Genomic DNA, 16,407 nt, shown 5'->3' with positions numbered 1-16,407 from the left:
CCGGATATCGGTACCCATCCCTAATCTCAACCCAATGGAGCTTTGTATCATGGACGCACAGCAGACAATTGTGCAGAAACGGAGTGATGCTGTCATGTCAATATGGACCAAATTCTGAGCAATGTTTCCAGCACCTTGTTGACACTAAACCATGAAAATTTTAAGGCAGTTGTGAAGGCAAAGAGGGTCCAATGAAGTACTATTAAAGTGTATCTAATGAATTGATATGTAAGGGTATATAGAATGTACAGTTAGTATAATAAGCCTTTAATAACACAACAGTTTTATCTTTGTGCTTAAGAGGTGTGTGTGGTGAGCTGCTGTATACAACTGCTACTGCAGCACATAATTAAATCTACGAGACTGAAGCCAGTTGGGGGGATTTCGGTTCCACCCTTTCAAAACAAACGGCCCAGTGAAGTATGACAGAAATGTTTGTGTAACAGAGACAGTCTATATGCTGCATCAGCATATAGTATAGGAAAGTTACCTGAGACTGCGTGAGCGGACCCTGACAGGGGGCATGGGGTGGGCTCCTTCTTCATCTGCCACACTTTCTGGGCTCGGAAAATGTTTGAAGAGGAAGTGAAGATCCTCTTGCGTGGGCTGAAAGGGCAACTGGTGCAACAACTCCTGTGAAGAAGAGGACTGGGAGGGAAAAGTGGAGAAGAGAAAAAAAAAAAACCCAGGGAAGTAGGGTCAATGGTTAAGTTGCATTTATTGATTCTTTTTTAAATTAACGAAATAAAAAACAAAACAAGCAATCAACCACTGCCACTACCACTTTTATCCAGTTTTATTTAAATATTCATATGTAGGCGGGGCTGTGCTTTGATTATATAACATCCTGTGTTAAAAGGCTTCCTCTGGTAAGACTCACACGTCTGCTCTCTCCGACTCACTCTTTATCCTGTTAATACCGAAGTCTTAAAGACTTTCATGTTACACTGCAGATCTTAATTAGATGCACCACCTTATATGGACATGCAGAGAGTTGATTTGTGATGTAAAAAACATCATGAATCCCTTCCTACATGAAAAGAAAGACTCAGTGAACTTTATAGATTCCCCAAAGCATTTTTCAGTAGGATTTCGCCCTTTTCACGCAGCACACATGGAGACAGGCAGCATGTGTGAATGTTTTGCTTTGTTTTTTTTCCTTTCCAAGTCAGGATGTGTGACACGCTGCCTGGAATTTATGAGAACTCCCATTTGGCTAGGATCTTGTGTATCCCAGGAAGAGCAGAGAGAAGAGTGGCTCATTGGCCAGAGGAAAAACAGAAGAGCCAACGAGAAAGAAAAGCAGAGCGAGACAGTGAGAGACACTAAAAGAAAGAAAAAAAAAAAAAGAAGTAAGAAAAGAAAGCAACAGAGCAAGGACGTGACAGAGCAGTGATAGGAAGGTGGGGGTGGGGGTGAAGGGGCTACGCTGAGCAGGAAACTAGAGACTTGTCAGAATCGACTAAGAGCTGCATAAAGACCTCACTGACAGCAGGCCTGAAAGGGGCATTGTACAGGGAGGGCTGACTTCACCGTCTCAAAGCCATGTGGTTGGCCATACAGAATTTCAGCAGAGACGCAGGAGCTGGGTATTGTTTTCCATTTGAGCCAACTGCAGGTTCAGCGATGGCTTTCGAGATAAAATCCTAATAATCACCATAGAAGACATCGGCAAACAACAAAGCGTGCTTGCAGTATTCCTGAAAGGGAAAGCTGAGTAGGGAAATGATGTGGTACAGCCCCTGCTCGTTTGTGATGTCATCCAGGAAAAAGAAACGGCAAATTTCAACAGGACCGGTATTATTGTAATGATAAGCTTTATTATTCCCGTACTTTCCCCTCAGTCAAAAGAGGACACGCTCAGATCAACTCAGTTAGTCTCGTGTGATGTCATTCATTTAATGATGGACACATGGTAAATAATTCACACAACCTCTTGTGTTTTGGTTTCCCCTTTCCCCAAGTTTTTTTTGTTGTTGTTGTTGTTGAATAGGAGGTAGAGAAATATACCATTATGAGAAAACTTTTATGCCTTTTGACAAAACAACAAACAAAACAATGACAACAAAATTTACTTTTTACCACATTTAATACTGTTTCAATAATTCTAGGAAAACTTGGGGGAAAAAGGCATCTGAGGACTAATTCTAATATCCTCTCCAAGGTGGAAAATATGACACATGGTCGATGATGGAGGGATTCATCATCCTTGGACGTATCCTGTTATGGCTGCCTGAGTCATTAAAAAGGATACCAGGATCCATCTCCAGACAGCTGCTTTATAAACCAACCGGTGCCCGAAGCTCTCAGTGTGAAGTTTTCCAACCACTTTACTGTATCAGTAAAACTAATTATAATCAAAAATGTCACATAAATTTGTAGCAATAATAACGCTGAAGCGACAAGAATGCTCTGTAGATGTAACGAAAACAATCATCCAAACCCCCCGTAGACTTAAAAGCTAGTTGTAAAAAGTTGGCAGTCTGCTTCCTTGCCAAGGAGGTTGCAGTTAGTCTGGATTTATGTCGACTGCAACTCAATCTGAGAAAGACAAGCTGTCACAGAGGAAATGGCAAAAAACCCAAAACAACCAAAGACTAAAACCACAAAACTTTTCTCTACTACTGTTTATGGCGAGTGACCTGGTAAGTTTAAAGTGAAGTTCAAATTCTAAACTGTGAGTCAGTAAGATTTTTTTTTAATGCTAAAACACAGTAAACATTCCTTTTCTATGAACAAGATACAGTGAAGTAACTCTGACGAGCTATGTAATGCTGATGCTACTTCTAAAATATTTCACAACCACTGTGGAAGCTTTGTTCTAGTATTCCTTCCTTGTACGGTATGTGCAATAGGCTAAACCTAACCAATAAATAACACAAGCCAATTCTATTAAAATTCATATTTTTGGCTAATTACTGCTTTCATTTGGTGTTCACGAGAGACTACGACTGATTTGGTGACCAGTAACCACAAAATACCAATTTTAAAAAAGGTAAAAATTACAGGTAGCAGTGGTAAGATTGGTTCAGTGGAACAGATTGTTTTGCTTTTCACGTGAAAGATCTGTGAAAAGTTCCCTGTGGGGTTGCCTCAGGATAAAAACTCCAATCAAACATGCGAGATACCTGCTGTGTGGCGACGCCTTGCTAATAAAGGAGAAGACAAAAGTAGGACAGTTAGCAGACTGTCCCACAGACTTAAACTACTCAACTCTGAAACAAACTATTGAAGTGCCATTCAGTGGGAGAGAGGACACTGACGCAAAAGGAGAGGACGTTATCTTCATAACCAAAGCCTGCAGTGTCCAGCGACCAGCTGTCAGCTACAGAGTGATGAGCAAATCTTTACAGACCTAGCCAAACATTTTGGCAGTTACACAAATTTTATTATTCATACACTTTTTTTTTTATTAATGCAAGTTATTTTTCGAAGACTTCTGCCATGTCGACAATCGAGCATTTTATAACTTTTAAAAGGGTTATGTGCACAGAGTCTATGTTTACAGTGTTGACCATTCTTTTTCATAACATCGACAATTTTTGGTGGTGTTCTACAAAAGGGGGGGGGGGGGTAGAATTGGATCAGCAAATCCACAGGATGGCTTTGGAAAATGTGAAGGATTGCATAAATTTTAAAACTTTATTTGCACAAGTTTTAAAGCTTTAGCTAACAAAAGACCTACCCTGTGGCCATTCATACCACACCAAAGTAATTAAGTAACAGACAAACAATTACATGTCAAATATTTTCCTGTTTTGTTTGTTTTTCCACTATTTACTACAGAGATTTCTTTTTTCTTTTTTTCAACAATGGGTCCACATTTTTTGTGAATTGATAAAATCTTTGTTTTATAATCACAGGATAACCTGGACAGTTTTTTCGCTGTAATTTTAGACTATATGTAAACTTAATATTTGTTTCTTACAATTTAGGTCCAAGAGTCATTCCACCACATTTCTTTCATGTACTAGCATTTTGTTATCATGTAGAAAATGAGACATACAGTTGAAATCGCCCCCTTTTTTATATTCAGAGATTAAATATGTAGGTTAACCTCCCAACTTTAACTCCCCATATTAGCAGAATGGGGAGCTTCACTGGTCCGGCCAGCTTTAGATGTGTATGTAGGTCACGATGTAAAATGAGTTTGACATCCCTGAGCTACTGTAAAATCAACAATCATTTATAGGCAGATTTATGACACTTTGTAAGCTGATGGGCTTTACAGCTCAGTTAGTCAGCATCGGAAGTTTACAAGACACCACAGTCCTGTAAAGTGGAGAACTAAATGCCCCCAAGGTAGTGGTTTAGAGAGAGGTTGAATGGGTGATGATGGAAAGAGGTGACAGACAGTAAGAGATACTTCTCCGCTTACAGATACTGATGAACTTGGTGCGTTTGTGCAGTATCCAGAGGAGGGAACAGATGCCACCGACCACCTTCGCCCGTCTGCCCTACTAAAAAACACACACACACACAAACAAGCACACATAAATAACAAGCTGCTCAGTGGAGGCTCATATGAAAACCTTTACATCCTGTTGACTCATTCCAATCTTCAAAGCCTAAAAAGGCCAACAGACAACATTTGATGTTTGAGTCTTTGCAAGAAGAAGAAACAGCAATTAGTTATTTTCTTACCTTTCAGTCCGGGCCAGTTGACTACGCAGATGCAAAAAAAGGGAATGGAGGCGAGAGATGCAGATAGAAAGAAGGGGCGAATGGAGGCATGAAGTGAGAGAGAAAATAAACACTGTTTAATGACAGTGACAGATTAAGTCTGCCTGTCAAAGTCACAGTCCTGTTAGTCTGACAGAACTCCCCGCCAGTGGCTGTTTGCTGTTTCTGAACACCTGCCAAGCTGCTATCATACTGCAGCATTGAGGCCTACAGACAGTTTCTCACTATGCACACAGACACACAATGCACTCATTAACACTGCAGAAAACCTAAACCTTTCTCTACCAAATAAATAAATAAATAAATCTCCACTGTCCCAATAGTTTTCCATCCAATACACTCTGAGGAAGTGGCCCAGTTTCCTTCACGGAGTCAATCTGTGGCAACAAAAGATGGTCGAATGCAGTTTCTCTGAGAAACCAGCTCTTGGGGACATGTAGCTAAATTAGAGGTGACAGTGAAAATGAAGGGATCTGAGGGTTAGTGAGCTGTGTTACATGTATGGTTTCTTATCTATCCCTATCTGATATGTACAACATGTTGTATCATGTTGCTGTAAGAAGCCACTAATAAAGGCAAAGGTTTCAAATCAATACTGGAATCAATGGCTTAGTTGTGAAAGGAACAAAATAAATAAATCAGAGTGGACCAGAGCACTGGTCGTCCTTACTCTTCAAGGGTACTCCACGTTCACATGAAAAAATAACTGCACCAAAAGCAGAGCTACGAAGCTTTTGTGAATAACAAATAAACCCAGTGGAGCTGTCAAAAGTGCAGTCACAGCATCTGTCTACACTCTGGCAGCTTAAAAATGTCAATAAATTTAGATGAGCTGCACAAGGCAGTCCTCTAAGAAGACTTCCCCTCTGCATCCCTGAGCTCTATGGTGCAATATGGCATACTGCACTGCAGCTTAACTCATGACATTTGGGACAGTCGGTCATCACAAACATTTAAACTACAGTGTTCTTGAAAATCCTACATTCAAGTATACATGTTGCTGCTCCTTACTAAAGTCTTCTTAGAGACAGGCTACCACACTATTTTCCGCTGCTGACTGAGGAAGCTGGTTGCAGCTAATGTTCCTCTAAATCCCAGCGAGTCTATAAACGGCACGCGTGATGAGAAGGCAAGCTCTGCAGTTTTCTTCCATAATCACAGCAGCCCTGAGTAATGAGTGCGCGCACCAACTCGCCTCCTTAATTGGGTTGAGAAATGCCAAGACCCACGTCCAGTAAGTGAGTGACCCTGGGGGCTTTCAGCTGGTCAGACATGGTTCTCCACTGCCTCGATTTGAGGGGCAAAGGGAACAAGCCAGTGCATGTTCAGTTTGCGTGCACACAGTTTCCACCGAACCAAAGATCCCTTGGTTATTTTTTCTGATTTCATTTTTAGTCAAAGCGGGCCAAGAATAAAAATAAACTTCCACTGACTACATATCTCTTTTTTTTTTTTTTTATCTAATTTGCTGCCATTTCACTCCATTAAAGTACTTTTCATTGCAATATGTCTGTTTTAGTCATTTTCCACTTGATATTATTACGGAAAAGAAACTACTGCAATAATGTGCCTGGTTTAAACCAAGACTATATTAAAAAGCATTTCATTTAATTCTTACCTGCGGGCAAACTGGAAATTGGCAGAAGAGCTAGCAGAGACATTTCTGGGGCTTTCTGAAGGACTGCTACCAGCTGAGAAAACAAAACAAAACAAAATTTTTGAAAATTGAGAGGAAGCTGAAGGAATCTAAGCATATTACTAAATGCAGAATAACTGGACTGGCTTCCTAATGTTTTACACTATCAGTGTGCAACGGTCAACTTTGCAGATGGTTTTCCTTTACAAGTTCAAACTGAAACAATCAAATCTTTTAATAACAGTGATGCATACACACAAAGTTATCTAGGGCCCTTCCTGTCCTGTCCTAATCAAAGAAGGATTGTGTCAACAGACAGCAGGGGGTATTTGGTACAATCACACCATATTGCATACTGCTAAAAAGGTCATTAAAGGACTTCCACTGTCCCTGAGGACAAGTCACAAAAAGGGGGATACACGGAATGACACTTTTTAAGTGGAGAGATCAAATGATGAGGAAGCCTAGAGGGGATTACATTAAAAATGATCACAAGGAAAAGCATTGTATGGCTTTTGCACTCTACTGTGGGCACATTATGAGAAAGAAGGAAATAAAACAAAGCACCAGAGGTAAACTAGCAATTGCTTCACGACATACAGCATCAAAACAAACTTGAGACTGATGATCCTACATGAGACAGGCAATCCTGTGCTCTCCTCAACATTCCACTCTCTGTAACTTCTCTGCTTCACACGCAATCAGCGGTGGCTAAATGCAGGAATTCTGATGAGCCAATCCAATCAACCCTGCACTGAGGCGAGCAGACAAACGGGTAAAACCGAAACACAAGTACCTGTGGCGAGTGGGAGAGGTGAAAGCGGTCGTGACAGCGTGGGCGATGGGGTCCCGACCGCCAAACTCCTTCTCTTGTTGTTACGGGAACTGTGAGTGGAAAACAGCAAACAGAAGAGAGTGATCATCTGTTTTATGCAGTGTTGTAACAAACATGATCCAAGCACACTTTGTTTATCAATCTGTGGAAAAAAAAAAAAAAATCAAACTCGATCAGCCTCTGAATTCATATTTTTTTGATGTGCTGACAATAGTAATGCCACTGTAATTATGTATATACATACAAACATACACATGCATGCATGACTACAAACATGTTTGCATGTAAATATATAAACAAACCAACTTGAGTGCAACTTCTTTCTTATGCATCAGCGCTAACTACACATTACCTGCTCTAATATTTAGAGGAATTAAACTTTTTGTTTTTCTTTTAGCCACTTCTAATCAGTAAATAATGTGAAGTCTGGATTGAGCAGTGTAGTACGATCCAATGACGTCTGAGAGTATTGTCATGTGAGATAAGGGAAATATATTACTTATCAGTACCACTGGCAGAGCCTGATTAGACAATAAGAACTTTGGAAAGCTGTTTTATCATGATGGAAATAAATAAAATGGTCCAAGTGACCCCTGATATAATTGAGCAGGCCATGACACACCGTCCACATGTTTGTACTTCGGTCTTTGTGAGCTGTGAAGTGTTGTTTCACTTCTGCTGGTATTTTTGAAGCTGGTCTGTGTTGTTTGTCCTGATCGGTTTTTTGGTTTCAATTTACAAACAGTGTTCCTGCTCATTGGGTTGGTTTTCTTCTAATTTGCATATATTTGTAGAGTTTAAAATGCTCTTTTGATGCAGCTTTTGGAGTAAAGCAAACAACCTAATGCCTTTTTGGCTTACCAGTCCAAGTATAACATTACTTTAGAGTACCAGTGTTATCTTGTCCATTTCCTGTATGTTTGTATTTGGTGCCTGCAGGTTTCTGCACGCAGGTGTTAACTCCATGTTTTCATTAAGATTACAGTTATGGCTTCTTTTCAGTTTTCTTTGTCCCCCCCCCCTTTGTGATCTCAATGCTCAATGTTTCATGTCGGTAAAGTAGATCCTGTCTCCCTTTCCTTCTGGCAGTGACCTAAAATAATTGAGGGGCTGAGACGACAACAAAGCCTGACATTTCTGGGTCGGTGCAAAGGCAGATTCACAAACTATATGGCCCCTCAACCCAAAAAGACTCAAAGTGCCACAGAAACAGAAGGATGAGAGGGTCAACGTATGCCAAGAGTTGGGCTTCAAAGTGTATACAGTACACCTCCAACCACAGAAACACTGAAGGTTCGCTTTTTGCTCCTGTTAAAAAAAAATAAATATCAGCAAAAACACTCCAGAACCTGTGACGAAAGATATGAGAGCACCACTGTATCACACTGGCACACCACGTGAGCGCTTCATCAACAGCTAGCAGTCATAAGACGACTGATATTTGGGACTAACAATAATGGTTTGTATGGATCTTGCAGGAAGACATGAAACATGATGAATGTAGGCCACTGAAACAGTCCTGCGTGTTAACTATGTCTGCTGCATTTGTTAACTGAAGCCAATTTCATCAGCTCACTGTGGTGGATCGGCCACATCACTGATTGATGCATGACCCTCCAACTACATGGAAAGAGTGGATAGTTTGACATTCCACAGATAGCCTATGTTTCAGCGTGCTAATGGCTTCTTCTTCTGAAGCTTCACTCAATAGCAGTACATTTACATTTTAAAATCCTGCAATATAAAGTGCAGCTCTTGCGGTTTACACCACTGTAACGAAGGCAAATTGTGCCAGCAAACCAACAATTATGTGTTCAGATTATGACAAAGAGGTGAGAGGTAGAGACGCGACAATTTAAGATCACTATGAACTCACTGACTGCCAAAGACATATTGAGTGCATTAAGGGCTATCAGACACCTTAAGAGCTGACTGGATTTATCTGATTGATGAAAGCACGTTTACAACACTACTGTCCCACTAACCGCATCAGTGCACCGATCAGCAGTGGGCCCTGGTGTCGCTTTATGCGACAGCTGGCAGCAGACAATGCAGCCTGCCCGCACACATACACACAACAGTCTACAATGGCCACGTTTCTCTGTCGGAAACAAAAACTAGGGCGGATGTAACCGACACATACAGTGCAATGCTGAGGGGCTATCACAGACCCTCCGGAGGGATCAGATGTCTGAGCTGTGAAGCGGCTATATCAGCAGACAGTGTGGAGGTTGCCATTAAGCGCCTTGAATCAAATAGCTCGAAATTACGACGTTCAACAAATTGCTGTTTCTCAGAGACTGAACGGCACAGCCGATGACAAACATACAACCCCCCCCCAGACGTTTTGCAGCAGTTTGGTCGAGGCTAATTAACATTCGTCTCCATTTTCAAGGATAATTTTCTAGTTAGAAACAGGCTTTAGGTTTTGTTACCTTTTCGATCTTTTCATCATGGCCCCGGTCACAAAACTAGTTTTGTAGCTCGGCAGCACGGTCCAGTAGTAGTTTTGATCAGACATGTTGGAGGTGACCGCTAAATCCGATCCGATATGAGAATTAGTATCCTGTCGTTAAAGAGGGGGCATCGCGGTAAACAGTCTCCCCTGTCGATTTGGTATTATAGTCGCCGTTAGGCTAGTACGTCGACTCCAAAGGCACAAACTCCTTTCTGCTTCTTCGATACAGACTGACCCCAGACCCCGGGCAGGGCAGCTCGGCGGTGCTAGCAACTGCGACGGCCATGGTCACGCTGCTCCTTTTCAATGTCATCAGTAAAAATTTCGAGACAGCCTGTCTCCCACGAGGTGCAACATTTTCGACCGATAACTAGCTTCGACAAAACCTAAAGCGTTATTCTGGGGACAGAAACTTTCAACCACAGCAACGTCTCTGCCGCAACGCGCAGCCGCATCGCCGCGCGCCAGCAGGAGGAGGGATTTCTGATGCTTTCATGTCCTATCGGAAATACTGGTTTAAAACGCTATGACACAAATAATTCATCCGGTACAAAAATCTAAGATTTCCAACGATAAATCTTTTTTCCTGTTCTTTTTTATTCTTCTCTTTTATTGATTTTTAATAGAAACAATAAATATAACATTTGACAAGAAGTTATATCAAAATTAGAAAGACTATTTTCAGAGCGTCCAGTAGTCTTGAAGGTAACATTTTTTCAATAGAGATTATAGGGACCCTCGCGACCTTTATTGATTTCAAAGCCTATATAAAACAATGGTTCGGAGAGTTTAAGTCTTTTTTCTTACGTTTTAAAATATAGGTATTAACTGTGATAAATATATTAAATTAACTTCTTTATACACACACACACACACACACACACACACACACACACACACACACACACAAACACACACACACACTCCATGTCAGGATTTATATGGTGCTCATTTTTGTCCTGTATAAGGTTAATACAGCAATATATGCATATAGATGTATATTAGAAGACAGAAAAGCCTTAATGAAATCACCTGACTTGGCCAACAGATATCAGAGACAATGGGATACAAGGGATTTTATTGCACAAACATAACTTTGTCTCACAACACTATACTGGCAGTGGGACACGTGTAGGTAAGCAGCACAAACACATCTAGCTTCTAAAGATCTTTGAAACTGTCAGGTGAGATGAATACATATTATTCAGTGATTCTGATATTTCCTTTCATTCCCAGCTATTGAAACTATCTTGGCTTCAGCTCTAGCCCATTCCAGGGAAAGTCCCTGGACAAGTTGGAGTCACATGTATTTATTTATTTATTTTTAACCAGAACGGCTTCTGTTTGGCAACAAATTCTCAGGTAACTTTCTTCATGCACTCCAATGTATCACTGCTGTTCTACTCCTAATGTCTGAAATGAGCTGTAACGATGATCTAATAACGTAGGAATTTTGTACAGGCTAAACATTTGGCAAAAAAATAAATAAACAGTCACAACTAAGCAGTTACCTGTTAGATCTTCCTCAGCTTGCTCGCTCAGTTCAGCTAATAATATACAATGATACAGGCACTAGGATGTTAAATCAACTCTAGCACTAAATACAAAAGCAGATTCAAAGCCTGGATTCTTTCAGTAAAAGAAGAAGCGGCTTAATTTATTCTCTCACACTGAGACCTACAATGTCTCCCACTCTCTTCCTCTGTTTTCCCCCTCCTAACATTTACATAAAACCAGTCTTGGGCAGTGAGCCTGCTCTATCTTTCAGCCAAATTTCTTAGGTGCTTTAAGAAGTTCCTGCACTTCAGGATCCGAAGAAGTAAATGTTTACCGTCAGGAAAAGCAGCATGCATGCACAATAAAGCCCACATGTGACAGACAACTGACTGGCCTGGTTTGAGGCACAAAAAAAGGTGCAAAGGGGGACAAAGAGCGAAAGATGCACAGAATTGCCCAGATGACATACTTACAGATTTCCCCTACGAGGAAGACTCAGTTCTTTCTATAAGAGAAGAGGGAAAGGTTGAATTAAGAAAAATGTGATGGTGGTGGTGGGGACATCTTCCACCTTTGCTCTGAAATCACTGGCATCATCTTAAAGGTCTTCTTTTGCTGTCAAGGAGGACACCTATCATTTTGAATACACTGCTATGAATTACATTTCATGCTTACAGTCACAAGGTGCTAATAATAACGCTGCAGTTTTTCCTGGTGGCCTTGTTCTGTGTCACTCCTGTTTATTTTTTCATCGGCACTATGTAAATATCATTAGCTGCTGAATGGCCTAGTTTCTGGCGATGACAAGTGGGCCTTGTAGCCATTTAATTGCAAATCCTCGGTCCGTGAGTTTCAGCTAAGAGGACTGTAAAACTGCTCTTGCCAGTCAGGATTTGAAGGACAGGGTGGCACCATGTCACACTGCGAGAGTCTGTGCACAGAATTTGAGACTACCTGCACTTGTTTCATTACCTCCAGTGGTCTGAAAATTGAGAAAGTGACTATGAAGATGGTTTTAAAAAAGGGAGAACTGTGCACTGAAACAGCATTTCCACCATGACCATTATTTTCATTGTAACTGCATCGCTCCACTTCATTGAAATTCAATAAATGCAAGGTGGGAAAAGGCTAGTTACTATAAACAGAGACAAGGGAATGGGAACACCCAGTTTGGACTGATGATCAGTGTTACCGCCTCAACAGACCCTGGGTGGAAACAATGCAGCTTTGCCTACTAAATGAATTCAGAAAATACAGACATTAATGGAGCAAAAACAAACACTTAATTATTCTGTGAACATCTCAAATGAACATGGCACCCAGGAGAAGATGTTTCTGACAGTCTTCCAGGAACCATTGGCTTTTGTGCTCCAGATCACCAAGGCAACCAGATTGTCCAAAGCACACAGAAAGAGCTCCAAAATAAACACATAGCTAAGTAGTAGTGAGGTCAGGTCTGATATACACACCTTACATTCATAAAATGTATTATGTGTCCCCGTTGCTGCGATTCGTGGGACTCCACCTTTTCTGAAAGGATGCCCACAGGGCATGGGGAAGATGCTCAGTGCACATAATATTTTCTAACGATGCCACATAATCTAATCAATAAAGCACAGATCTAAAGAGCAACGGTGAAAGTTTTGGTTTGTTTTTTTTTTAATGAAAAATAAGCTCACGCCACATAAGCCACGCTGACATCAATGCCTTGCATCGTCGGCAAATGGCTCATCACTTTGAGCTAATCTCGTTTCCCTAGAAACAACCACAACCGCGCGCTGTCATGACAGCCAGCCTCCGTTTACCTGTAGACCGCGGCGTCTCAGGATATTCGGCTCATCCATCACTGAAGACAACGAAAGCACACGGCGGATCCCCGGTCAGTCAGCCCATTCCTGCGCTCCGTTCTCTCCCCGGGAGCGTTGGATACACTCCTCCTCCCTCCTGCTGTTGCTGCTTCTACTGCACCACCATCAACACCTCCTCCTACTCCTCCCCCTTCTCCTCCCCTGGGCGAGCTGCACGACCTACCACAAAAGGTGGCCACCACCAGTCCTCCAGTCAGCTGATCACCCGACCGGGAAGAGATGCAGCGTGTTAACCTTATTAATGAAGAGAGGGGTTGGCGCTTTGACCTTCTTATCGACGTTCTGTCATCTAGTTGTCAAAAGCTGACCGCCTTACTGTCTGTAGCTAAATGGCCTTTTTTTAACCCCTAAGAACCCAAGACCTCCCACCCCCATAAATAAAACAAAAAAAAAAAAAAAAAAAACAATTCATGAATATTCAACACAGGTGTGAAACAGACACCTTTCTTCATTGCCACCAAAATTCCCATGAAACACGCGCACTCCATTCATTTCCGCATGCTGCCATCCACGCAGGATGTTTCTCGTGAGCTTGTGAAAAAAGGAGAAAAAAAAACCCATCATGCCAAATAACAGCTTGTGCCTGGAGGAATCATGCTTTAACAGTGAGAGGATGCGCAACAACCGAGCTCTCAAGTCAAGCTGAACAGCGGGGACTGATCTGTGCCTGTCACGCAGTGACACTCACTATGATGTTTTTGTTTTGGGGTTTGTTTGTTTTTTTTCATAAAACAATGGTCGATCTCTTCTCCTGTGATGTAACACGTAAGTTTACATAAGGGGAGGGGATGTGAACCCTTCCTTGTTCTCCCGTGAAATTCACTGTTGATTTGAAACAGCTAAAGTGGAAACTTACTGTGTCAGAATAAAGTTTTGGGTTTTTTCAGCTGAGTGACTGAATACAGTGACTCAGTTTATCACACTACGGTGTGTTGTTTTGTCTTTGTGTGACTGCTTTACGGAGGGAAGGTGTGAAACACTTGACTAAAACATATCCACATTTTTTCATATTTGTTCGAAACAGCTTTTTATGAAAAGTGAAAAGTGTTTCAGACTTTTTGTGGCAGATTTAAAGCATTAGACCTTTGAATTAAATATTTTGAAATTGTTTCCTCATGTTCTCTGTATAAGTCTTTGACTTCAAACCTCTGCGGCCAGTCAGCCATGGTGATCACAGACAAACAGTAATGTGTTTGGGTTTTCTGTTTGCCTTTCTTTAAATCTGTTCTCTTCGGCAAACAAGACTACAGCCCAAGCACACCATAATCCTACAAGGAAGTGATTTCCAACCATGAGACACTGAAGATGGGTGGATTCCCCCTGTGACGCTCGGCCTGCTGTTGTATTCACCTGATTCATTTTTCTTTGAATCTAATTTAACTGGAAACAGACAGAATCCCTCTTGTGCATCGGCCTGTTGTCAAGACTGACCGTGAAAGCGTTTGGAGCTCCGCTGAAGTCATCTTTTTACTACCGCACCAGTCGTCCGTGTCTCTTTTTACTCAGTCTAAGTTTATTTTTGTTCACTGAAAAGGAAAGGTAAAGAGGAAGAGATAAAACTCCCCGTACAATTGTGAAGTTTGGTAGTTACTTCTCAGTTTAGAGATGAAATCACAGACATGTTAGATATAGAAAATATTTCACATCTTGAACAGAAAGCATTTCTGTATTATTGGTCTGTCTCAACCTTGGGTTCAGGTTTATGCTAAAAATTACGTCCTTCTCCTGACCAAATCCAGCCTCACTTAGCTAATTAAATTCTGTAGTGTAGCTTTACGATCACGAGGGGGCGCCACGGTGCAATAAGTCAATGCGCAAGCTGTCTGAAGTTGAAAACGTCACCTCGTTATCTTATGGGAATGGTTTCAGTTACAGATATGCTTGTTAGGCAACCATTGCTCAGGGGGTTGAGGAAGCGTATCTGTAACCGGAAGGTTGCCGGTTCGATCCCTGGGCAAGGTTGCCAGTTCGATCCCTCTCTGTCCTGGTCGTTGTGTCCTTGGGCAAGACACTTTACCCTACTTTACGGCCAAAGGGGCCGATGGCGCGATATCCAGCCTCGCCTCTGTCAGTCTGCCCCAGTGCAGCTGTGGCTACAAGCTGTGGAGGCAAGCTACGGTTGTGTGAATGAATAGTGGCATTGTAAAGCGCTTTGGGTGCCTTGAAAAGCGCTATATAAATCCAATCCATTATTAATGTCATAAATCGTGTCAATGAAATATTAACATGATTTATTTATTTTTTTAAAATTAAAATCTATCTATCTATGATCCACTGTCACGTTGTTTCTGAAAACTTTTTCAAACAAAAACACGTATGACATGGGTGCAGTTCAATCGAAATGACTGCTGAATTGAACGTTTCTGTGCCTGGAGAGTTTGTAAAACATATAAAAATACATATTATGTATCTATATATATGTGTAGCTATATAAAACAGCTGTATATCGTACTGAGAGTGAATTTCATCATATGCACTCACAGCTCGAACCTGATGCCCAGACGTGATGCAACGTGTCATCAGACACATATGTGTGTGTATATATACATCACACAGAAGGACACACATACTTTTACATCATTTTAGTCTTGTCTGATGACACTTTGCATCAGGTCTGGGCAGTGTGGGAGATGACATTCACTGTCAGTACTCTGAAACTCCTCAGTCATGCTGACAAAATGAGTCAGAGGGTTTTTTCCTATCTCACTTAACAATAGATGAAGACCGACAGAGAAGACTGTAAACATTTAATGACAGATTAAACCAGGATGTCAGTTAGGGTGAGTCACTTTACACCTTTCACTCGCTTTCATCCGGCAAAAACTCACCTGGGAAAGCACATGATTGTTTCATCACCTTGGTGACTCACTGTTTACAGATTCGCACACATCTCTGCAATTATAAGGGTGGGGAGAATGCTTGGCAGTGCACTGACCCTTATTACTGACCAAAGTGAGACTTATACGTGCTGATAAGGTCTTGGCAGAGCACCATGATGTATTTGTTTACTTCTTTAGTCTGTCCTATCAATCATCAGTGACGGAAACTGCAGCATTTTTGCTCTCTTGTTCAGCACAGGGGACAGAAGAGGCTGAGATCAGATATGCAGATCCATTTCGTGCTAAAATACACATTTAAGCTTAGGTCTATTGTGTGACCACATGATTGCTGTCATGGCAGATTAAGAAAGTTCCCTGTTTTGACATTGATTGCCTCTTTGTTCTTTTATCTGTCTTCTATCTAACCTTGAGATATTTACTCTGTAGGGTGCTCAACATTAAGAGCCTTGATATAGACGTAATAAACTGTCTCCCTTTGTTTATTTTTTTTATTATCTTTGCCAGAAAATGGCCAGCCCGCTTACACATGTTAGGTGAATCTCTCATCAGTTGGAACTTGCTTTTGACCTTTGACTGTACTGGGCACAGCT

General features: G+C 41.4%; 1 protein-coding gene across 9 annotated transcripts in view; it reads right to left on the bottom strand.

Annotated features, from left to right (window-relative positions):
- mast3a (microtubule associated serine/threonine kinase 3a) overlaps positions 1 to 13,295 on the bottom strand; it is a 31,140-nt gene extending 17,845 nt beyond the window's left edge. Inside the window, exons 1-7 of one of the 9 annotated variants that reach the window (XM_005920644.3) lie at positions 12,915 to 13,291; positions 11,583 to 11,614; positions 7,116 to 7,204; positions 6,302 to 6,374; positions 4,645 to 4,665; positions 4,379 to 4,460; positions 491 to 648 (exon numbers count right to left, since the gene is read on the bottom strand). In XM_005920644.3, coding sequence (XP_005920706.1) covers positions 491 to 648; positions 4,379 to 4,460; positions 4,645 to 4,665; positions 6,302 to 6,374; positions 7,116 to 7,204; positions 11,583 to 11,614; positions 12,915 to 12,953 — 494 coding nt within the window. In that variant the 5' untranslated portion in view covers positions 12,954 to 13,291. Of the gene's footprint in view, positions 1 to 490; positions 649 to 4,378; positions 4,461 to 4,644; positions 4,666 to 6,301; positions 6,375 to 7,115; positions 7,205 to 9,589; positions 10,244 to 11,582; positions 11,615 to 12,914 lie in introns of those variants that run through there. The other 8 variants (XM_042219974.1, XM_014333091.2, XM_042219972.1 and 5 more) reach the window with 8 other exon arrangements.
- Between the last annotated feature and the right edge of the window lie 3,112 nt (positions 13,296 to 16,407).

This window comes from Haplochromis burtoni, unplaced genomic scaffold (assembly GCF_018398535.1).
Source record: "Haplochromis burtoni strain Fernald_Lab_line unplaced genomic scaffold, NCSU_Asbu1 Contig_41, whole genome shotgun sequence".
NCBI classification, from domain to species: Eukaryota; Metazoa; Chordata; class Actinopteri; order Cichliformes; family Cichlidae; genus Haplochromis; species Haplochromis burtoni.
This window is presented reverse-complemented; position numbering and strand designations above follow the sequence as displayed.